Here is a 25966-nt window from a genome sequence, read left to right on the forward strand (position 1 = left end):
AAACAAGCCAGTCGCTGTATTTGATATACTTTTTGGATGGTCGTTGCTTGTAGAACTTTCGGTCCCCGTGCAATGGCTCGGTACGTTAACACAGGTCTTATTATTGCAGTGTAGATCCAGGTGACCACACAGGGTCGAAGACCTCTTATACTATACTACTATACAGTGTGTTTCAAATTCGATCCTCAGCATTGGGATCTCGGAAACTATGAGAGTTACAAAGATGGTTGAATTAGGGCAAATTTGCGCATTCACTTGACTAAAAATATGCTGATGGGAAAGTTCTTAAACTCCGAGTATATCCGGAGATATCCGAAAAAAACAGAAATTTCGAAAAATGGTTTTTATTTTTTTCCGGCTTTAGTTTGCGGAGGATTCACATCGCTACTTTTTCCCTGCTATATAATGGTGTTTTCAGATTTGCTATTTGACGTTTCGTCTTCCGGCCACCATTATTAACTTTATTTTTTCTTATGGGCGCTACATTGGACTCTTTCTGTTTTGAATATTACCAGATTTTACCCTTTCAATGATGTGTATCATAAAACATCATTTTTTTTCGAAAAATGGCTTTCGCTGATGAAGAAAAAAAATTATGATACTAATTTATTACAAATACGATAGAAACAGTGTTAGGACATCGGAAATGTATTTAAACTTGTACCCCGAAAGACGACAACAACATCGAACTATGTCCAAGTTATTGGATCAAAGTCTCACCGAGTTTGGTACATTTGAAAATCCGAGGAATAAATGCGGAGACAGAAACCAGGAAACTAAAGAATATTTGATAAATGAGGTGCGTATGAGGTAAGTTAGACATTGTGTTCTTTCCAATGAAAACTACTAATTTGTAGGTAAACATGAAACCGGGGAAATCTACACGTGAAATTTCCTCCGAAATGAATATTTGTCATACAAGTGCTTGGAGACATCGGTTTAAAATGTTACAAAATACACATATCTCAAAAATTTTCTATCGTATTTGTAATACATTTGTGTCATATCTTGTTTTTGTTTCATATCTCTTCATTCGTGAAAGCCATTTTTCGCCAAAAATTCAATGACTTGTACAAAAATGTCATTGAGTGAAACAAATTGAAAGTCAAGTTTAGAAACATCAAAGTCAAAGCCTATTACGATAAGTATTAATGTTTTTCAATATCTCCAATTTTTCTAAATAGAATGATAACTTGTGATACATAATTGAAAATGTTAAATCGTATTCTATTCAAAACAGAAAGAATCCAATGTAGCGCCTACAAGAAAAAATGAAGTTGATGATGGTAACTGGAGACGAAACGTCTGAAAACACCATAAGATATGTAACAGGGAAAAACTAGCAATGTGAAAATGCAATTTATTTCCGAATCCTTCCCAAAATGAAGCCAGAAAGAAATTTCTGTTTTTTCTCAACGGCGTATTGTTAGTCATGTAAATGCGCAACTTTTTCCCATTCAACCATCTTCGTATCTCTCATAGTTTCCGAGAATCCAATGGTGAGGATCGAATTTGAAACACCCGGTTTGGTCAGCGTCAGGAGTTATTCACAATAACTTTCTGTCACTGGTCAACAGAAGTCGTCCTAAAATCGTCCGAAAATTAAACGAATGGAGCGTCGAGGTTCTACTTCATCCACTTCAATCTCCAGACCTCTCGCCAATAGACTACCATCTTTTCTGGCATTTCGACAACTTTATCACCGGTAGAACCTTCGCCAATCAGGACCAGGCAGAAACGGCCTTCTTCGACTTCATCGAATGCCGAGCACACAATTTTTATTCTGACGAAATCCATCGACTTGTGTTACGTTGGCAAAAGAGCACTGATCCAAAATGGCGCCACCCAAAAACGAATATGGATACTAACAATCAAAAAGTCGTGAAGTAACTTCATATTGAATATAGAATGAAGAAAATAAGTTTTCTCTAATTTCTATTGAGTTTATTATTTGTTACGACAGATTTCGGTTTATTAGACTATTTTCCAGGAACTTGGTCTAATAAACCGAAACCCGTCGTACAAATAATGAACTCAGTAGAAATTACACCAAAAATATTTTCTTTATTCTATATTCAGTTTGTTTCAAAATCTCTTTTAATTTTTATTATTAAAACTTGATTTGTATGTATGTTAACAAATCTTGCAAGTTCAATTTGACCCACTTCCCGGTGTCCGATTGACCTGAAATTTTGCATGCTGGATCAGAGCCGATGACAATGCATGGTCATCATGAACGTGACCTGATGCTGCTGCCAGGATCGGCTCCGTACGAGAGATCTTCTCAGCTGTAAATAGCAGAGACACGAAATTTTGTATACGCATAAAAGCTTGTCGCGACAAGCTTATATTCAATTCTGTAAAGTTATAAATGAATGTGGTTAATGTGATTTAAAATTTCATTTGAGTTTCATCTGACTGAATATGTAGAGATTTCTTCTAGGCATCGCGACAAGCTTTTATTATAATTTCAATTCTGTAAAGTCATAAATGAATGTGGTCAATGTGATTTAAAATTTTATTTTAATCTTTTTAGAGCACGTAAATGAAAGCTTGTTTTAAAATTTTTTTATCATTATTTTATTTCAATTTCAATTTTGTTTTATTGTACTTTCATTTCAGGTTTTATTTTAATATTTCTGACATTTTTAACTATTCATTTCAATTTTATTCGTTCTTTCAGAGATTTCAAATCATATTAGAATCATATTAGACAATGGAAGTCCGAACTATACTATAATTCCAAAGTAATAGACACTAAATTCTCAGAAATGAATGACGTTTTGGCCTTAACCTGTCTCTTGCAGTGGCTTACGGAAATTATAATAACCAGAAGAGAAAACATTATTATAAAATATATAGATTCACAACCTTGACAGCAATGTTTTGGTTTTTATGCAATAATATTTCCGAGAATTTGGTGCCTATTATTTTGGAATTGTACTATAGTAAAATATCTGTTTATGAGAAATCTGTTATTCCGTTAATCAGTTGTCACCCCCATACGAAAGACAACTCTTAGAAGTTGAGAAACTTGAGCTAAGGACTAACGAGGTCTTACCTTTTAACGTGCAACTTTTACGATTTTCCTCCCAAACGTTTTTTTCTTGCATTTTCACTAAAAATACTTTCACAAACATTTCATTTGATCGAGCGTTTCAATGGCAATACTTTTTTATATGTGATTCGTAATTTGTACTCATGAGTTGAAGAGAAATAAAATAGGTAAAAAATTCCGAAAAACGGTTGACCCTGCAGCTCCGGGAGTTACATTTCAGCGAAATCATCAACGTCTTTCCGTCGAAAAAAGCTCGCAAAGTTCCATTCGTTAACGCGATAATTCGGTTTTTGATAAATTGTATTTGACTTTAACAATGACTATAATCTTTGTTCAGATAATTTTCTTTGCTGACAATGATTTTTTGAAAGATATGACAGACATTTTTTTTTGAAAAATGAATAAGGAGGCCAAGGGGTAACACTTCTTTGTTGCTCCAAGGCGTCCAAACTTCCAAATCCGGCGTGGATAGAAAATCTGGAGTTGATTGTTATGAAAATAAACAAAGATTTGAATAAAATCTAACAAACTTGACCCTCACTACGGGTTAACCGCATCAGGAGTTGATAGAAGCAGTTAATTCTAAGAAGAGTTACTTTTGTTGGACGATTGAAGAGCATAACATTCACATGAAAAAGTACCTCTTGCAGGTACGGAATCGTTGGTAGGCATTATTATTGTACGGAATTATCAACATAAAGGGCCTTGTATGAGGCGTATTATGAATAATCATTTTGTAGGGTCATATTTCTTCGAAGAAAAATTGAATAGACAAGAGTTTCTTCTTCATCCCTCATAGAAGATTTTCACAAGGTGATCGAACACCTACCTGATGATACAAAATGTAAATATGGTTTCAACTAAATGAGGTGAGTACATAGAAGTAGAAGGACCTATTCCTTGTCAGCTGAGGTCGCCGGAAATAACATCAGTGGATTTCCATCTTGGGAAACAGTAAAATCGGAGATTCATCTTACCGTCGCTACTACACAGAAGGAAATAAAAATAAGATCGAGTGAGACATTTCATCTGAGTCACATGAGACCAATTTTTATCGGGAGATTCGTGAAATGCACTGACATTGTCGAAGATATTTTGAACGTGTGTTGAAACGGAAAACCTTGCCTTATTCTTCTTTGAATAACATTTAACACGCTAGTGTATTCAGGTAGATAACTTCATCTAGAATAAGAGAACGAACTGAAATACAGGATGTTCCATTCGAAAAAGTCTCATAAATGAAAGAGGTGTCTAAGTGGAAGAAACGGCGACATTCACGCTTTCCACGAATTGAAACGTCTTTGGGTAGAAATCAAAGGAGCCATTGGAAAAGCTTATGAAAAATTCATTCAGAAAACTGAGAGCGAGATTATCCATAACCTCAATGAGTTTTGGTCATCAGCAACTCTAATCAATATATCCCTGAAAACATCAACTGTACCATCAATATGAAGAATGTCGAAAGTGTTCCCTATTTTCAAAAAAGGAGATAAAAGTGAGATAAAAATTTTAGACCAGTTTCATATGCAACTTTTGTAAAGTTTTTGAGATGTTTTTTGAGAAGACAATCTACTGTAATGCAACATTAATAGCCCCAATCAACACGGTTTCATGAAAGGAAGTTCAATCATCACCAATCCTGTAACAATTACTCATTATATTTCGGAGGGAATTGATTGTCAGTCTCAGACTGATGTCATCTACACTGATTTATCTAAAGCGTTCGACAGACTTGAGCATAGTATCCTTCTCAACAAGCTTTCGACTTTTGGGATATCCAATAACTAAATTATCCTCTTCAAATCGTATTTTTGCAATGGCCTCAAGTCTGTCGAATATGTGGACACATCTGATGTACCACAAGGATCAAACCCAGGACCTCTACTGTTCAATATGTTCATTAATGATATCGGAGCTGAGATTGATGTCAATTTCCTTTTATATGCAGATGACTTGAAACTCTATCACAATATAACAAGTTCTAATGATTGCGAACGTCTCGCCCTGAATTAAAATCGTGTTGCTACATGGTGTTGGAAGAATAAACTATCTCTCAACATATCCAAATGAAATGTAATGTCTTACTCACTGAAAACGAATTTGACATTACACAACTATGTCATAAACAATCAAGTTCTGGTGCGTCCTGACCTCACTGATCTATCTTTTTTCATTGAATCTAGTTTAACGTATAACAAATACCAAAGTATAAAATTGAAAATTCATTTATTTCACACCGTCAGCCGCCATGGGGATTCTTCTAGATCTACTTCCTCTTCACATTTTTATAGAGAGAGGCTAGATGGACTGCATACAGACTTGTGCACGTCGTCAATTGCACAAATCAATCTTCAATCTAACGCAGAGTACACTAGACTGCTGGTTGATACTGGAAGTCACAGCATTCTGGGAATGACCTCTGACATTATGCCTCCAACTGTCAACTAAGTGCCTTATACAGTACACTTCCCAAGAAGAGCTGGATCCTCTGGGAGGAGGAATTATTAAGAGCAGATAGTTGTTAGTTCACAGATAGATCAAAATCACTTCCAGACTCTGGTGAAGGTATTTTCAGTTGCAGACCCAGGACAGATATCAACCTGCCTAGGGACCTATGCGACTATCTTTCAAGCGGAACCTGTCATTGGCATCGCTTTAGGTTTTGCCAAGCGAACATTGAACACCTAAATGGCAAGAAGATTTAAGAACCTCTGACAAAATCTTCCAGGATTGGGTCACTCCCAGGCGTTTATTCACCCTTCGAAGTTTGAAACTAAACAGTTGTTGGACTACAGTAGAGATGAATTACGATATCTAACATGACTCTCACAGGTCAGTGTCGTCTGAATCATCATATACAGAGACTCAGACTGTCTCAGACACACTCAGCGTGTGTCGCCTCACTTTGGAGAGCATATACTTCGTGCGTGCTCCGCTGCGGACCGAATCAGGGTTTCAGAGTTTGGCAGGGCCATAATATTCTGAAAGATCATTCAGCTGAAAGATAGGCTTTGTGAAGAAGCTGGGTTTATTTGGTTGAGTATGAATAGGTGTAAGACATAATAAACCCTTGCGGGTTGCGATGGACGGTCTAATAAACCTACTCACTTCTGACCTGACCTAATCTATATCAATGAGGTTATTGAGGTGTGTTCAGATTGTTTGATAACTTTAGGTTTCGTTGGAGATTATTTTCTCAATTTTTTGAAATTCACATGACAAGGTACATACATTTCTGATTTTCTATTCTATTTTCTAACAATTTGAAATACATTTCAAATTGTTCGAAATATACACTGACATTCTTTTACAAAATAATCACTTACCGGTTGTCCAATCAAACCCGGTGGTCCTTGAATTCCTGGTGGACCAATAAATCCAATTTCTCCCTTCAGACCATCAAGACCAGGTGGTCCTTCTTTTCCTGGAGGTCCTCTACTACCGTCCAAACCAGGTTTTCCTGCTAATCCTCTGTCGCCTGAAAAACAATAGTATTTCTTTTCAGTTGATTACCGATCTCTTTATGGTGAAAAAAAATGATATCATCAGGCTCTATACTGTATTAGTTCAATAAAATTGTTTGGATTCAATTATTGCAATGAGGAATGTTCCTCCTGACGAAAATCAAGTAGTTTTCATAAAAGAGGTCTGAAACAACGCATTTTAAACTTATAATTTCAACCTCTTTCTTTGAAAAATAATTTTAATAATGAAAATAAAAATAAAAAAGGGAATGAAATAATGCATTCAACATTTGAAGGGATTCGTTTCTATTTCACCATTTGGCAACATCGGTTATAGCTAATAAAGGACAATGAATCTGTTACCTGTATGGGGCAAACAAAGATGACGTATTTCAGAGGCGTGCTGTTCTGTTTACTTATGTTCCGAGTTCCGAAACATTCTGTAACATATGACATTTTGTGCACCTATATAAATAAACAAAACAACTGGTGTTTATGTGGCTTGTGGAGGTGGTATTGAACTATAATTTATATTTTGCTTTGATTTTTGATTTATAAAGGTAATTTTACATTTTTAAAGTAGAATATTTAGGTATGTATAAATTATTTCAAGTTGATATAGGCGCTGTTGCCAATATGTGAATTAGAAACAAATCCTTTTAAAAACTAAAACCCAACATTTGATACATCAATTTGAATACGTTTCGAAGTGAATTTGAAAAACTCATGAATTAAACTCAACTTTATTCTGTTCAAACTTGCATTTGCTGTAATAACCTAAATTGAGGAACATTCCCCATCACTCCCCTAGGTCAGTCAGCTTTTACTAGTCTGAATCATTCATATTATATTCTGTTAAGAAAGTATCGTGATCCGATCATTTGAAAAGTCCGCGCGAAGGAATTGTCCGAATAATTTTTGTAATAATTATTTTGGTACAACTGTTGTCTATACTCACGCGGAGATGAAAATATCGAACAATGAATTTGCCTTGAATTTTGCATTGCAAAATTCGTGTGCTGAAGTGCTGAAAATGTTTATGTGACATACGGTGAATCAACTTCATGAAAAACACGAGCGTATTAGTGGTACAGTGCATTTGAAAGTGGTCGAGAAGTGGTGGAAGATTTGCCTTGCTCTGGTCTGTCGTCAACATCCTCAATTGAACTTAACGTCGCTGAAGTATAAGAATTGGTGACTGAAAATCGTGGAATCGGTATGAGAGGGATAGCCGCTGAAATTCCTAAACTTCACAAACCAGTTCTTACAATTATGAACGATTTTTTTGGCATAATACACGTTGCTGCTCGTCTAGTGGCTCGAATTTTCTGTCTAAGCTCAATCGTGTAAAGGTTGCTGAAGACATGCTAGAACGGATCAATACCAACCACACATTCATAAAACGCATTGCAACTGGTGATGAGACCTGGATTCACGAATTTGATACAAACCGGTCAATAGGCTTTGGAATGGTACCTACCAACTGCGCCAAAACCTCGATCAAAAATGAAGGTGATGGAATTCTCACCAGAAGGTGAGAAAGTGAATAAAGAATATCATCTGGGCGTTATGCAATGTTTGAGAGAGCAAATTCGTCGACGAAGACTAGATATGTAAAAAAAAAACTCATGGATTTTGCCCCATGATGACGCTACATCTCACAGGCTACCATTTTGAAGAATTTCTGGTCAAAAACCCATCAAACCGTATTGAACAGTCACCGTATGCAGCTGATATGGTTACGACCAATTTTTTTTCAAAACAGTAGTTATCTAACGATGGTTCTGGATACAGGTTATCGAATTCTTCCACCCTTAGCTGTAGGGGTGGCGTTGGTACGTAAAGACGTGCCAAAAAGGCTTCGAATGTACCCCCGAGAACAATGGATTGACGTAAGTACTTGAGCACACTAGTCAGTTCTTGTAGAGATCGTTAGTAGCCAGAAGTGGTCGTCGAATAAGTCTCAAAATGACCTTAGTGCACCCATGAAGGGAAATATAATGAAATGTCGTGGCTTTTTGAGGAACCTTAGTGTTTTCTAAATTATCAATTATCAGAAGGTCGAAGAAGTGCCAAAATGACCTTAATGTAATAGGTGACCCCTTTGGGATGTGATGAGGACCAGTGATAATGCATTTGCCAAAAGGGTGCAAGTCGCCCGATGAAAGCCAGCCTTGCCTAGCCACGCCTAGACAACGTGATATTCCGTTTTTTTTTTGCTAGGACAAAACACAAGCCCTACAGAAAAATTCTCAAGCTCTAAGAGCGGTGCCTGTGCGAAAGTGGTGATTCACGTAGTTTACTGGAAAACAATTCGACCTTTGGGGTGGCAATTTGTTTATATATTCGATAACTTGGGTGCATTCTAACGAGAAGACATTAATACATTTCAATTAATAATTGTTTTTCTAATTGTTCATTATGAATTGGTTTAATATGAACTAACCTGTTTCTCCTTTGAGCCCTCTTTCCCCTCTCTCACCCTGATCACCTTTGTCTCCCTTTGTTCCAGGTATTCCGGGAATGCCATGTTCTCCTGGTGGTCCCTGCGGACCAGGAAGTCCTGGTACTACTTTGCCGTCTGATACAGTTGTTACTCCAGGTGAACCCGGAGGACCCTGATGAACGAGTGGAGTATGAAGATTGTGGAAGTGAAAATTTCGAAATTTATGGATATTTTTTTGAAAATTGTTTTCTATTGATGGATTGGAAGATAAAATCGGCGACGTTTTTAAAATAAAGTGAAATCAATTGAAAATTAATGAAGAAGAAATTATATTTTTGATAAATATGAAATAGTAAAATTTTTCAAAACGTCAAAAGGAAGTCAGTCGTGAAAAACAAATACATAACACGCGAAGAAATGAAATGATTTGACAGATTCTTCAAAATAGTCACCATACCGACTACTGAAATATTATTTCGTTACAGGTTACTTGACTTATTTATTCAAGTAGCCATCTTCTAGATGATGAGTATGTTATTTAATTAGTTATTTTCGGTGTCAAATGTCTCATTGTTCTTCTGAAACTAGATATTTTACACTTTGCCTTATATAGAATCCCACCTTTTTTTTAATTAACACGCTTACATTAGCTTCACCTGTATGTATGTATGTATGTTTGTTCGTTTGTTTGTGAATCTCAAGCTCGAGATCTGTATTTGACAGAATTATCGACATTATTGCTTGATATATTCGCGGGCAGATGGCGCTGTACGTAACTTTCTTGATATATCGACATTATTGTTTGACCTACTCCCAGGTAGATGGCACTATACGTAACTTCCTCGATATAATTCGAACTCACTTCACATGTATTTCTTCATTTGAAAAAGTGTTTTTTTTTTCATTCACTCACGCGCCTGCTGCCTTATTTGTAACCCTGCTTTGCGCGCCTGCTGCCTTGGGCTTGGTAGCTGATTTTCAGTTTTCCTCTCCGGAATCGGAAAATATCATTGGTCATTTTTTTAAACAATATACGGCTGAGTTTAGATAGAATAAATATAGTTTGGAAAGACTAAAAAACACGCTTTTAAAGAACATCGAACTAAAAAGTTAAAAAAAAATCATACAAGCTCAAAACAATTATTTTCAACTTTTGAGTTCGATGTTCTTTGAAAGCTTTTTTGTAGTTTTTCAAACTATATTTATCTTTGAGTTTCGTGATTTCAATTTGAAAGCCTCCAGTAGACAGCTGTTTCAAATTGTGAATGATCTAAAAAGGAGTACTCATCTACTCGTCTCTTCATTTTCATGGAAATATTTTCCAGCAGCTTCACTGTATTGAACTTTCTTGATTTTATATCATTTCTGAAAACATGTGTATTCGTTTTATATATCAAGTCGTATCTTACTGGTCATAAACAGCGTCAATGGAAATAGTTTTCAGTATTCGATATCGATTTACGGGGTGCCACAGGGTTTCATTTTGCTACTTTTCCAGGGTAGTAGGAAAATTAGGACCTCAGTGTAGTCATACTTTTCAGTTCTACAGAAGCAAAAACGTTGAACATCTAGACACTTTATAGGTCCGGGGGTCCACCCAGAGCTCATTATCTCGAATTACAGTCCGCAAAAATCTATTCGAACATATACATAGCAATGATTGCACTAAAGTGATATATTTCTATTCAGAATATATAGGTACAAAGATAGGGAAAAATATATAATCATTATTATTTTTACCGAAGGGTGAGCTGGTCGAACCCTACCTCTGGAGCTCCGACACAATCAGGGGAGCACGTCGGCATGATCAACCATCGACCACTTCCCACACCGCAGAGTAAGTGATCATTGCCCTGCCAAGATTTCTGCCTTCGTGCTGCAAGATCTTGATATTCGTAAGTAGGGAGAGCATCATTTCACCAAGGACTCGAATAACCAAAACAACAATCTTAACTAAGTGGTCCGGGTAGAATCTGCGGAGTTCGAAGAGAGAATTTCAATATTTCATTCGTTTCTCCTTCTTTTTTCGGACGATATTCATCTCACCGGAGGCTGAACACTACACGACTGATATCGTCTTGTTCTGATGGTCGAGGAGAAGTACATCAGCCCGAGGGTAGAAGATGAATCGTTTCACTGAATTCGGTGGTATTTCCCATTCACCACAATGAACTCAATAACCTCCGGAGCTTAGGGCAATACCGGTGTCTCGTCAATACCGTAGATGGTAATGAAACACCCTTATCATTATCACTGTTATTTTCATGATTATCAGCATTATTGATATTACTATTATTAATGCCAAGTGTCTCAGGAATACACGCTTCATATTAGCTTCACCTGTATGTATGTTTGTTTGTTTGTAACTCTCAAGCTTGGGATCTGTATTGACAGAATTATATACATTATTGCTTGCTCTATTCGCGGGCAGATGGCGCTGTACGTACCCTCCTTGATATTTCTTGATCTATCGACGGACAGATGGCGCTGTACTCAACTATCGAAATTATTGCTTGATCTATTCGCGAGCAGATGGCGCTGTAAGTGACCTCCTTGATGGGTTGTTCAAAATGAAATAAAAATGGATTTTAAGAATTATTAGTGCTAGCGAAATGTAAGCAAAATTTTGTACTACAGATGGAATATTTAGATATTTAAATATTGTCAATTACCAGTGATTTAGTACAGGAAAAAATTTTGAACGAAACGAAAGATACATTTTAAAATCTTATTCGATTATTTGAAAGCAAACCAGAATATGGATTTCAATGAAAACGTTATCGTAAAATGTACACCTAAAAATTCAGTTACTTAAATATTTCATAAACATGGTTTAAAAATCTAAAAACACGCTTTTGAAGAACATCGAACTAAAAAGTTATAAATTAATATAGCTTGAAAAAATACTTTTATTTTTCTATCGTTTTTGTTTTGAGCTTATTTCAAAGAAAATTATTTTCAACTATGCTGTTCGATGTTTTTTAAAAGGGCGTTTTTTAGTTTTTTCAAACTATTTTTATTCACTAACATTCTTTGACAACCAAAGTTTTACACTTTCATTTAAATAAGGCGCTTGAATAGGTAATCATTATTGTAAACATTTTTGAAGGTATATCCTTTCAATCTGACAATTCGGAATCATTTATGGGACAAATATTGACAAGAGTTCTTCATCTGAAAGCTGAGTTGTTGATATGTTCATAAGATACTGAATCAATATATTATTGGCCAAATTTCTTAGTGATTTCTTTCGCTAAATTTCAATTAATTTGCCAAGGGAAAAACGTTCTTACTGTAAGAAGATACTCACATAGCGAAATCTTATGTTTCTTTCATGATTTGATTCTTGCCGAGAATTGGATTCTGGAGCTGATAAGCTTGCATATATTAGTATATAGTTATAAACTGCATTTTTTCATATAATAAAAGAAGTGGCTGATCAACCCGCGAATTACAAAAAAAATATTAAATTACAATTTGACGGCATGACTAAAGTTGATTTTCATCTCCAATTTTTGAAGTATACTGTAGGGAAGAGAAGACAAGGAGACCTTCAAAATGTTAGTATCGCGAGTCACTTTTTATTGGAGAAAATTAACAAATTTTTGTTATGAAAATTGGAATGGAAAAAAAATAGACAACATTCAGAAAATGATTTGCTTGTTGATGTTTCTGAAATAGAACCTCGTCACGGTGAATTGTTAAAAAAAAAAAACAGATAAACAGGCACAGATTTGCATTGGAATTGCAGTTTTTCTTTAATTATACTGTATGATCTACATTCGCCTTTTTCTCTATTCACTTCCCTAATTAAGCCTAATCAATTTTCCTTGGGGTTGCCACCCAGTTAAAATACCCTGTTACAGATGGTAACACATCTCTGCTCGTTACTCAATGAGCAGTTCAAATAATATCACTAAATACTAAACTAATGTACTGATTTTCAAATGCCCATAATACCAAATCTATCACAGAGTATTGGCATCAATAATTCAGTTGAAAAACTTACAGGTACTCCCGTGTATCCCCTTTCTCCTCTCAAACCAGGTTCACCCCTTTCTCCTTTCAAACCTGTCGGTCCAGGACGTCCATCTGTTCCATCACGACCAGGATAGCCTCTCTCCCCTGGGAGTCCTGTGGGGCCTCTCACACCTTCTACTCCGGGCAAACCCTATGAAAATTATACAGTGGTCATTACATCGAGCTTTAATTAGAAGACAAATCAATATTTTATAACCAATCAATAACTCATTCAGTCAGATCAAAGAGCAGTGAGTTGATTTAGAATTCAGTTGTGGAATATAGTGTTTAACATTGAAATTTCACTGAAAGTTTGAGATCAATCAATCATTATTAGCCAATCAGTATACAGCGATTCATCCTGAAACGTTGCTTCTCATCTATTTGAATAGAAACAACAGTTAGTGCCAAATCGAGCTTTCATTAAAAGTTCATGGTCAACCAACAATTAATAACCAATCTAGATAACTTGAGCAAAAAACAGTGAGTTGATTCTGATGCGAAATACAGCGTGTGTTACATCGAGCTTCCACCAGAAGTTTGAAGTCTATCAATCATCAATGACCAAACAATATAGGTGAAACAATAATTCCCCACATCATGCGTTCCATTCAGTCAGCTCACAGAGCAGTGAGTTGATTCAGATGTGAAATACAGCGTGTGTTACATCGAGCTTCGATCAGTAGTTTGAGATCAAGGAGAGAGAGAGAGGAGATATAAACAAAATCGTTGAGATAGCTCAGCGACATACGAAAAAGTGCATATCAAAAATGCTCAGAGATTGAAAAAAAAAGCTGGGATAAGTGTATTATATCTGGAGGGGACTAGGAGAATGTTCCTCAATTTGGGTGATTACAGCAAATGCAAGTTTGAACAAAATAAAGTTGAGTTTAATTCATGAGTTTTTCAAATTTACTTCGAAAACTATTAAATTGATGTTTCACATGAAAACTACTTGATTTTCGTCAGGAGGAACATTCCCCATTCTGAAGGAACAAAATAGAAATTGATCAATAAATAAATATATGACCTTGTACACTAACTTCCACAAGCGTTTTCATACTAACTCAATAGTGTGGATAAAGCTATTGAATACCGAAACACGTTTTGGTTTCCATCAAGTATAGACCAATTTCATCATATATCTTCTATCGAAAATCAATGTTTATACAATAATATTTTGGTAACCAGTGAAGGAAAAACAGGATCCAGTCCTCAACAGGCTCTGGAAATTTCATTTCTACGATATCATCACAACAACATTTATTATTCACAATTAGTTTGCAGAGGTCTATTGAATGTTTATTTAACATTATTAAAAATAATAAATGAAATAGTAAAATAAATTTTTTGTACGGCTGTCATTAGGAGTGATATTTTTAACGGTTGTCAAGAGTATCAAAAGATGATGTTTACAAAGTAGCATTTGAAAATATTTTTAACACTTTTTTCGACTAAATAGCAATAAACAAAACATAATTATTCAATTTTCAAGGAAGTTTCATTATGAACAATAGATATAGATACAATTAAATTCTGTTAGAAATGTATTATATACATTAATTACATTATTATTATTATTATTTATGAACATTAATATGTATAATTAGAACAACTGCTAATATTAATACCTCGCGATGTTGAAGAGCCTTGTAATATATTTGAACTATCTGAGTTGACAATTTCATAGGCATCAACATTTAATTCTTTAAGTAAAGAGGACGATGCTGTAACGCTGGAGCTAGCAGTGGAGATTATTCTTTCAGCAATAGCCTTCATATAAGAAAAATATTGATTGATGTAACCCTCAGATACTGTTGTCAACTTCCACCCTCCGTGCTTCTTAATATCCGTTATATTTGCTACTGATTCTGCTAGCAAAGAAGTAGAAAACCTTCTGTAACAGTGACCTGTATATTCCTTTGGTTCCGAAAGGTTCAGAATGGTAGAGGGCATTTAACCAAAAGTGTTTATACCAAATGGGTTTATGTGATATTAGTGGTGGTAAATATTTTTGTTTCTTGTGAATGTAATAGAGTGGCATTTTTCAAGATTGAGGTATAAAGAGTAATTCTCGTAGAATTTCACAAGATTATTGATATCGTTCTGAATAAGGAGTGAATTGTTGGAACATGTCGTCACCGTATGGAATACTTTCAAGTCGTCAGCATACATTAAAAAATCGCAGTAGGAGAAACAACTAGATATATCGTTAATATAAATGTTGAAAAGGAGATATTTTTTTGGTTACAATCCAATTGAAACTCTTCTTGCAGCCTCTTCAATATCGTCAGGAACCCACAATTCCTCACTATTGTTCTTCATTATGCCAGACATTGAACACCAGCAGTTGTACAAAAAACTTTCATTTTGTTCACTCACGAAATAAAATTTTACTTTCAACACTCATATCAAAATAGCTATTTCACAGTCAAAAAATATGTATTTTTTAGAACTATTCAAGTTCTATTATTTTATCGATTTACAATAACCTGGAAATGTAAACTTTGAGTTCACCATTGAATACGAATAGAATAATATGATTTTGATCTGCAATGACAAATGACATTCATAGTGATTACCTGTGGTCCTCTCGGTCCAGGAGGTCCCACTGGACCCTGTATAACTTCCCCCTTAGCTGTAATTGTTTCTCCAGGTGGTCCCCTAGGTCCTATCGGCCCTTCTCTTCCTGGAAGACCTGGTATGCCGTCGGTTCCTCTTTCTCCTTTAGCTCCAGGGGCACCAGCATCACCCTTAAAAAACAAATGGAGAATTCCAAAAGAAAGAAGCAGTTTAAATACGCACGTACAAAAATGCAATAAAAATTTTCCTTTATATATATTATAAATACAGTTTTTTAAGAAAACCAGTTCACAAGTATTTCATGCCAGTGACTAAAGGAGTATTTTGGCCTTTCAATTGATTCAAATTCATCAACAAAAAAGGAAGTCATGTCACTTGTCGTTAGGCTTCTTCGTTTTAGCCCGTCTATAAGTATACTGACAATGCGCTCTTCAAACAATCTGAGAATACCTCCACATAGATCTATATTATTTGAAAGGGGAACTGAATATAAAGCAATCAGATTATACAATCGTCTACCAGATTATCTTAGGCCCATTTTGGGTTTGAAGCCAAACAGTTTTTACTGGATAATTGTTTTTATTCAATTGAGGAATATCTCACTATCTATTGTGTTTGGATCTATTTATTGATATGAAACAAGTTTACTGGACCATGTGAATATCCTCTTGGATCTAATGACAATAAAAAATATCATTTTTATTATGCTACATTCCAATAACTTGATCACTGTTGAAATCAGAACTACTGAATGATTCTACTGAAATCATTCAGTAGTTCTGATTTCAACAGTGAGTGACCGTTCATACATTTTTTCTTTCAATGAATTTTGAATGACCTGCACATACTCTTAACTTTCTTCTTCGAAAATGGAAATATTGTTCAATAAAACATTTTGAGAAAGCTGTGATAAAAAAATAATTTTCCATTCGCAGCTTTCAAATTCTTCAGAATTAGGGTAACTGACAATAATAATGATATCGTTTATTATGCATGAAAAAAAAATTTATACATAAAAGGAAAAAGGTTAGACAAAGGCTATCTTCCACCCCTCTCAAAATTTATACAGTGAGTGTAAGAAAATAATTATAAAAATACTTATTTACTATCATAATAATGATAGAGAAGAGAAACAATAATAATAGATTCAAAGGGGGTAAAATTTCATTCAGATAAGAAGGGGTTACATATGAAGAACATCCTTGAAATTTGAAAGTACGGTGCCTAGGTATGTTGAATGAGTTGATTCTCAAATTGACCATATGTATGTCAGAATGCCCTGCATCATATATTGGACTCTGTACCTCACATTCAGCTCCTTCATTTTTAACAAAAATGGTGTGACATGATCACCATATGGTATACAGCATACGGATTGCTTGTTATATTGCAGCAAAAAATTGTAATGCGCCAAACAACAATACTCATGGGGGTAAATAAGAGTTTTAACTAACCTGAGTTTCATTTCTTCTGATAACTGATACTTGAATTTATATACCGATTTGAGTTTGAAAAATGATACTTTGAAAATGTTTGTCACATGTTCATGGAAAGACAAAGAGCTATCTATGGTTACGCCAAGATTTTTAGCACTGTCTACCCAGTCAATACTTCCCTGCGGTACACCTGAGATTATTTTTTTTAGGGATGCTTATGAGTAATCATCCAGTTTGACCCTCTGTGATCGGCCTGTGGGATAGCTGGTCATTCATTCAAGAGAAATGTCATCGAATTCTATGAACTTGAGCTTGCTGATGAGTAAATCGATATTAACGAAATCGAAAGCTTTACTTTGATCAAGCGGTACTAAAATGGTGACTTCTGATTGATCTCTGAATCTCGCAAGATCGTCGATTACTTTCATGAGGGCAGTCTGTGTTCCGTGTTTTTTGCGGAATTCAAATTGCTCGTACGGGAGTATTCGATTTTCTTCAAGAAAAGCTCTTACTTGACGGGAAATATTTTTCTCGAATATTTTAGAGGATGAGGGCAGAATGCTGATAGGGCGTAGGTCACTGAACGTCTTAGATGCATTCTTTTTCGGAATTGGAATTATATTAGCAACCTTCCAAACATCTGGAAAAATACCCTGTCTGAAGGACTCGTTGAAAATAAGTTTAACTTCATCAATACAGCGTGGTATCACTATAGAAATCATCTTGATATTTCTATTGTCAATACATGAAGCATTAGATTTTATTTTTTTGATAGCAGTCAATATATCATCATCACATATATCGGTGAGGGGAAAGTTCATAGGAGCGTTCAATTTATTATTATTGTAGAATGAGTGTTATTATTTACTAGTGAATGTCCAGCCATGTTTAAAAAATAGTAACTGATTTCTTCAGGTCTGCGTAGTTCAATTGGCAGGCTATTGGTTTGCGAGAATGATTTTGTAGCAACACCCCAATCTGCAAGATTTCTGCAAATTGTATATATGCTGTTTTTCCACGTCTCACTGCAACACTGACGCAGTTGCGTGAAGTTGCTGTCTTTTCTTTGAAATATTTGATATTAGGATAACTGGAACTTCATTTCACCATTGGAAACAGTGTCACAAACAAAGCATTGCTGAACCCAACTATCCTTCAAGGACAAACCTGAGTATGTAAAAAAGAAGACGCTATCTTTAGGATCTACAAAAACGTACATCAAAGATAAACGAGGCTCTTCAAGGTCCTTGGTTCAAAACTCAAAGCATAATTTGATATTTTACTGTGTTTTTTAACATTTCTTACCTTCTCACCATTTTGACCTGGTATTCCATCTTTTCCAGGAATTCCTGAAGAACCTGGTATGCCTTGAGGTCCTCTTATTCCCGGCATTCCTTGTAATCCTGGGGAACCCTAATTGAAGATTATTTTATATCAATTATGATGTTTTTTAAAGATAACCTCGATAAATAAATGAAGAGAGTAACTTGGAACCATGCTAAGATTTTTCAAAGATATACTTTACTCTTACAAGATGATGAGATTTTGCAAAAACTAGTTTTGAGATTCAATGAAAATGAAGAGAACTGAAAGATTTTTTGTTTTCATGATCTGAAAGCAATTTTTCATACAGTGTGTTTTATAAAAATTAATAGATTGTATACATTCAGATCTGAAATAAGATGTGGCAACTACTGAAAATGTCGATGAAATCATGATTTTACTAAAAATACGTGTCTGTTGTTGAAAACATGAGTTGACGTAATATTGAAAAAAGCCCTCATCAGAATCATATCGATTTATCATATCAAATTTTCGAAAGAATGTAATCAAGAATGGAATCACTTATTAAACACATTCTTAGTATGTATCAAATACAGTAAAAAGTAATTTTCTCAGCTTTTGGGACATTCTAAAAAAGTAATGAGAGTTTTCAACTTTTTAAATGGTTATTCATAATTCTATTATTTTACGCATATGCGGTTGAAGTATTTATAAGATTTCAGTTTCAATACACATAATATATATCGTATATCAAAGACGTAGTGAAAAGTAACTGTTTTCTGATTGGAAATAGGAAAACACATTGGCTGTCAGTATGGCTGTCATTCACCAAACCTTTACTCTCTACTTTATCTTTTTTTTCTACTTTTGAAAAGTTGTTACAATATAAATTATGAATTGGACCATTCATACACCACAATTCTATCTTACTTTTTATTTTACTTCAAGGAACGTTATGTGGGTGAGTACTTTTTCTTTAAGGAATCCTTACGGTAACTGCAGTGTGGTCAATATTACTCGTATTCATAACATAACCTTGATCAGCTCTTTGTTGATATTGACATTCTGCTATTATATATGAAGTGTGAGTTACATCAGCATACCGGGTGACATAGACTCTTGGTACACTCCCTTCTTGTCTTTATTTCTCAAACTATTTTTACCAAATTCGAAATATTGAATATGCTCATAAAAAAATAGTTCTTGACCCAATGGGAGATTTTTTCAACTCCCGGTTTTTCTGGACATGACATCAAAGGTTGATTTCAAATGATACAACCTGTATACTATTACATTTCTGCTATCTACATAACTTTCTGAATCCGGTGATCGAAACACATGTTTCTGACAAGAGGCCTGTCAGATCACCTGACTCAAACCCTCTTGACGTCTCTTAGGTTTTCACGGGTCATCAGGAAGTTGCTTTGAAACGATAAAACAAATTTTCTCAACCACCTTCAAACGAACTTAGTTACTGAGTACATTGTTGGTATTCGTATTGATAACAGAAACGAGTTAAAAATACCACAAGTTCATAACAAAAAAAGTGCATATGCAGCTAATGTATATGTAATGTTGGCAATTTGCTTGAACTTATCACCAGTTGTACGATATCTCGTACGATAATGTCGAAAGAGAAGCTTCTTCAAGTATTTTGAAGAACAGAGTTTGGATTTATGGTATCATCAATTCTTCATTTATTCAGCTATTTTTCCGAAATTCGACACAGTGAATGTACTCATGGAGAGGAACTTTCAATTCATTTATGTTATTAGTACGATCTCCAACAACTAATTATAAGAGTTCCTCAAAATAGCGTCTTCCCCAATAATCTGCAAAGACCAACAGGAAGTTCAGAGGGGTAAAGTCGGGTGATCTTGCAGGCCATTCTACAGAACTATGTGTTTCAACCCACAGTTGAAATACCAACTATGGGGTATCATCGGATTCAGGAAAGTATGATATTTGTAGGATGTAATGGTATACAGGGTGTTTTATTTGAAAACCAAAATTTGAAAAACCGGAAGTTTTCCGTTACGTCAAGAAGTGCCACTTTGTGAGCATATTCAGTGTTACTAATTTCATGGAAAAGTTTGAGAAATATAGATAAAAGAGGTTTGTGACATGAGTCTGTACCATTCGGTAAAATTTATATAATTTCTTCACTACCTTTTTTGCCTGTTAACATTGAATATTCCATTTTTTTAATTCGTCCCAAATCGCTATTTGGAGAGAGAATTACAGTTTACGCGTCACCTTTTTTTTCACAACGGTGGTTGAATGATTCAAAATATCAATAATTGATATTCATTATTAAACTGAAGGCAACAAATTAAGTACAAGTGAAAGGTGAGGTGCATGAATTAGCCATTAGAGATCATGCTTCGTTACAAAATATCCATAACTAAATGGCATCAAAAAAGATTCTCATGCAATATTGAAGCAAACTACGTTTTCAGTCCCATTCATTATTACGTTATGAGACATACTGGTTCACCATTGGTGCCTTTTTCTCCTTTGACACCCTGTAGTCCCACTAGTCCAGGCTCACCTATCGGACCAACAGGACCTCTTAGACCAGGAAGTCCCTGTTGAAAGTTAATAGGTTGTTAAGGTGCGAAAAAAACATTCAGTGGATAAAACCTTGCTCAGTTTCGAAGCTACGCTGGTGCTAGATTAAAAATTAATTGAGTTAATACTTTTGGGTTATCTGTAATAGTAATTATTTATGAAAATTCATGGGTGAGTGTGGAGGCCCTGGACTTTTTTGCATGTCTATTTCATGTTGTTCAGTTCTTTGATACTGATCAATCAATCAATCAATTTATTAAAGTCAGATACATATTCCTGTCTATAATGGATGTTACATATGTTCGATAATAATAACAGTAAATTAAAAAAAAATAAATGAATAACAATAATTCAGTGGTGGCGTTCAGTTCTTGGGAAACGCCTAAGCGAATATCATGTTGCGTAATTTCCTAGATCTGGACACAACCATGAATTCAAGTAAGAAAAAAAAGAACTATTCATTCGTTTCAGTAGAAAATTAAAATTCATAAGAAATAATAGAAATTAATAGAAATCATTGATCAACGACCAGGAGTCTTGGATAAGTCAATCAGCCGAAAGGGAGACACGTCTGATTGAGATATAGACAAATACTAGATCTGGATACAACCATGAATTCAAGTGGAAAAATAACTATTCATTCCTTTCAGTAAGAAATAAAAATCTATAAGAATCATTAGTAATCAATAGAAATCATTGATCAAAGACCAGGAGTCTTGGATCAGACAATCAGTCGAAAGAGAGGCAGGTCTAAGTGAGATAAAGACAAAACTAGAACTGAACACAATCATTTTTTCGAGTAACAAAAAAAACTATTCATTCATTTCAGTAAGGAATGAAAATCCATAAGAATTATTAGAAATCAATAGAAATCATCGTTCAAAGACCAGGAGTCTTCGATCAGACAATCAGCCGGAAGGGAGGCAGGTTCAATTGAGATAAAGACAATACTAGATCTGGATACAATCATGGATTCAAGTAAAAATAATAACTATTCACTACTTTCAGTAAGAAATGAAAATTCATAAGAATTATTAGAAATCAATAGAAATCATTGATCAAAGACCAGGAGTCTTGTATCAGACGATCTGCCGGAAGGAAGGCAGGTCTAATTGAGATAAAAACAATAGTATATCTGGGTACAACCATGAATTCAAGTAAGAAAAAAAATATCTATATATTCCTTTCAGTAAGAAATAAAAATTGATGAGAATTTTTAGAAATCAATAGACATCATTGATCAAAGACCAGGAGTCTTGGATCAGACAATCAGCCGGAAGGGAGGGAGGTCTAATTGAGATAAAAACAATACTATGTCTAGATACAACCATGAATTCAAGTAAGAAAAAAATATCTGTTCATTCTTTTCAGTAAGAAATGAAAATTCATAAGAATTAGTAGAAATCAATAAAAATCATTGATCAAAGACCAGGAGTCTTGTACCAGACAATCAGCCGAAAGAGTGGCAGGTCTAAGTCAGATAAAGACAAAAATAGATCTGGACACAACCATTAATTCAAGTAACAGAAAAAAGAACTATTCATTCCTTTCAGTAAGAAATAAAAATTCGTCAGAATAATAAAAAATCATTGATGAAAGACCAGGAGTCTTTAACCTGACAATCAGCCGAAAGGGAGGCAGGTCTAAGTGAGATAAAGACAATTTGTATGGAAAATTTTGAAACTTTTGTTGAAAATTATTTCAAACAAGGTGACAATATGATTTTCCGATCGTCAATGTTCATCATTGAATAGCAGAATGAGTATTTAATGTGGCTATATTTCTTCAAGATTATTTTTTCTCTAAATAGTTTACAATATGGTGTCATCCCACAGTTCATTTGTCAAAATAATAGCGTTGGGTGGTTTTAGGGTTATCGTTTATTGTAAATTTGAAACCCACTACTTCGCTGTTGAACCCTTTTCAGACTGTCCAATTATGTATAGTTTTTCTCTGGTTCAAAGAACTGGATGAACCACTAGAAAAATAATCACAGAACTCGAATGGAACTCAGTTACGAATATTATATTTATCTTGAGTTATATTTTCTGTTTGGAATATTACTATCTGCACCTACGAATTGAACAACAGTGAAATAGGCATGGGAATTTAGGTATTATTGGAGCAGTCCAAATTGTTCATTTCACATACTGGAAAACCTGGTGTACCAGGTTGGCCTCGTTCACCCCTTGGACCTGGAGAACCTAATCGTCCTGGTTGTCCTGGAAGACCTATTTCACCGGGCAATCCTGGCAAACCCTAAGAAAAATAAAGTTCAATATGATTACGAAAATTTTTGGGATATATTTTCTGTTTCGGCATGGGTGTTTATCGGTGGCTCAATGTATCAATCAGTACGATTAACGAACCTGTAACAAATCAAATGAAAAAAAAAACTGAAACAAAGTGTTTAGATCAATGATATTATTCTTGAGTTTGAATATCTCCTTTGTTTATTTTATGGATATTTATATCTCAGAAACTATAACTAATTGGTCTGGTTCAAGGTCGAGCTGGAATTTGAAATCAATATCTTTAGATGGACATTTCACCTCACATATCCTTTTTGAAATAGTCTAATCAACAAGTTCAAAAACATGAAAAATAAATATAAAGGTTCTAAAAATATGAGCGATAGCTCATTCGATTCGGAATCACCTCTAGAAAAATGTTTTCGAAGGATTCTGGTGCAGGTGAAAAATTGCCATTGATATTAACAAAATAAGGTTTAAAAAAATGGTATTCAGGTTTTCGTTGATGATATTTGAGCAATTTAAAAAAAAGCTCGTTAAAGGGGAGGAAATTTTCGATAAAAATCTTGACTCCCAAGACTATATCTCCATTATTTATAATTTTGATTTGATTTTTAAAAAGGATTCTGCGCGGCTGTTACGGCATGCGCGCGCTGTCGCTAAAGAGGGTTTTTCAAAAGAAATAATTTTTTATAACATAAAATGTCATTTTGAAAATTTGAAAAAAATCTAGTATCTTCTTAACACTCGAATGAATCGAGTCCTGTAGAAAAAAAATGTCCCTTCTCTTCGCACCTCTCGAAGCGAAGCAGTAACTCGTCTTGATAATGCCATCTGAGATGATGGCGAAACGTCGACTATCGAATACTACACAATGGATGAACACCCGGAAAAACAACACATCATATATATATATATATATATATATATATATATATATATATATATATATATATATATATATACTTCATACGATCCTGCGATAAAAATTTATAAAAACTGATTAATTTGTTAATTATGATTTTTAATAACTATTGCACAATGAAATATCTAAAAATTGTTGATAATTTTTTTTTTCAATTGATATTCAGCTATGTCTGTTTTCACATTAAATAATGGCAGTTATAAACGTAGGATATGAATTTTTTACGTAATTTTTTTATTAAATTGTTTTGAACAAATAGAGAAATTCAATATTTTTGAAAAAAAAAATTTGCTATTTCGTTGTTTGCGCCATGACTCAAAATCTTGATGTATTTTTCAATGCTGAATAACTTTTCTGAATAAGATTTTCCGAGATTCTTCAAAATAAGAGTATTCTACTCTTGTCTCAAGATGGAATATTTGGTATATTCTGGTATATTCTGGTATATTACGTATGTTTTACTGTATTTTGTTGGTACATGTTCAGTTTCAGTGGATGCACAAACTTTAATCTGAAATAACTTTCTGTCGAAAAACCCTTGATAAATAAGTTTCCCATATGGTGCATACTTTGGGAATGACACTGTAGAAAGTATTGAAAATTTCGAGCGTATTTGAAAAAATCGAGTGTTATATATTTATATACGTGAGGTAAACAATTATGAAAATCATTTGGAGATTTGTTTATGAAATCATACAAAAACATTTATTGTTTGGATTGAATCCCTCATTTCACCCTTTTCACGACTTAGTTATGTACGTCTATGGAACAGCAACTTGAGCATAAATTATTACTTTCTTATTCGAAGAGATAGACTATAACATAGTACAATATTGCTTCTTCGTGTTGTGTTTAGTTTAGTATTTAGAAGAGTCTGAACTTTCGATAGTTGAATTGAATCAAATCGAAATACTAGTAATTTCGACAGTTCCAGGGGAGAAAAACATACCCGCTTTCTGGAAGTACAATTTCATTCGGATTTATTTTAAATCACCAGAAATCAAGATTCCTGAATACATGATATTTCTAAGAATTTCAAGTTTATCATCATATCGATTCTAGGACATCCCAGGCCTATTCTAATCGTAAATACATAATCCTCTGTGCAATATATTTAAATAAGGCAATGAATCATTTGGATTTTATTAAACTTTTAAAATTCTGAAAGAGATTGAATATAACGTGAACAAAAGATCGCTCTCCTCTCTCTCTCTCTCTCTCTTTCTAGGTTTACTTGAACAAAATATATTGTAACTACTGAGTTGAAAAAAAAAATTTCACCACACTACATTAGTAAAAAAGAGATGTGATTAGCACATTTCTTTTACGATATAAATTGTTCAAAACTCATCAAACATTGAAATCAAATCTTTGGAAACTTCAAACAAATGAGTATATAACGACTTTCACCCTGATGATGAGTATGAGATGACTTGAAAACATAATAATTACGTAGTAACTATTTCCAAAAATAAAATTATTGTTGATTTTGATTTTTCTGCTCAGGTATCTTCATGATTCATTTTATTCTTCATACGACGTTTCGTTTACTCAGGGCCATCCTAATTTTTTTTTCAAATAAAGACCTGTATTTTTAAAACAAATTATGATGCCTCTCTCAATCCCGCATTCATCTTTGTATAACTAATTATTATTTCTCGAAGTTTCTATTTACAGAAAATAATCAGTTGATTGAATCTAGAATTAAATATCTAGGTATTTACTTGATTTGTCATTACGGAGGAAAAACCGAACTTCAAGCCTTTAATTGATATTCAAAAATCAAATGTACTAGGAAAAATGTCGAAGGTTCATTATTCAACTCTAAAATTTCGACAAAAGTCGTAATCCATTTAATATACAATATGTTATCATTACATGAATCGAATAACCTGTCCTTTCATTTTCATTCAGTCCATTGTCCCCG

The 25966-nt window shown here is 34.2% G+C and overlaps 1 protein-coding gene across 1 annotated transcript in view; it reads right to left on the reverse strand.

Moving 5' to 3' along the window:
• Positions 1 to 25966, reverse strand: part of LOC111505023 (uncharacterized) — a 209147-nt gene that overhangs the window by 131499 nt on the left and 51682 nt on the right. The window contains exons 9-14 of the mRNA XM_074186446.1: positions 23014 to 23121; positions 18313 to 18420; positions 15571 to 15741; positions 12978 to 13139; positions 8969 to 9140; positions 6385 to 6536 (exon numbers count right to left, since the gene is read on the reverse strand). Of these exons, the coding sequence (XP_074042547.1) occupies positions 6385 to 6536; positions 8969 to 9140; positions 12978 to 13139; positions 15571 to 15741; positions 18313 to 18420; positions 23014 to 23121 (873 nt within the window). The remainder of the gene's footprint in view (positions 1 to 6384; positions 6537 to 8968; positions 9141 to 12977; positions 13140 to 15570; positions 15742 to 18312; positions 18421 to 23013; positions 23122 to 25966) is intronic.

Source organism: Leptinotarsa decemlineata, unplaced genomic scaffold (assembly GCF_025532065.1).
Source record: "Leptinotarsa decemlineata unplaced genomic scaffold, Ldec_3_MD MMD2_tig00078422_RagTag_RagTag, whole genome shotgun sequence".
NCBI lineage: Eukaryota > Metazoa > Arthropoda > Insecta > Coleoptera > Chrysomelidae > Leptinotarsa > Leptinotarsa decemlineata.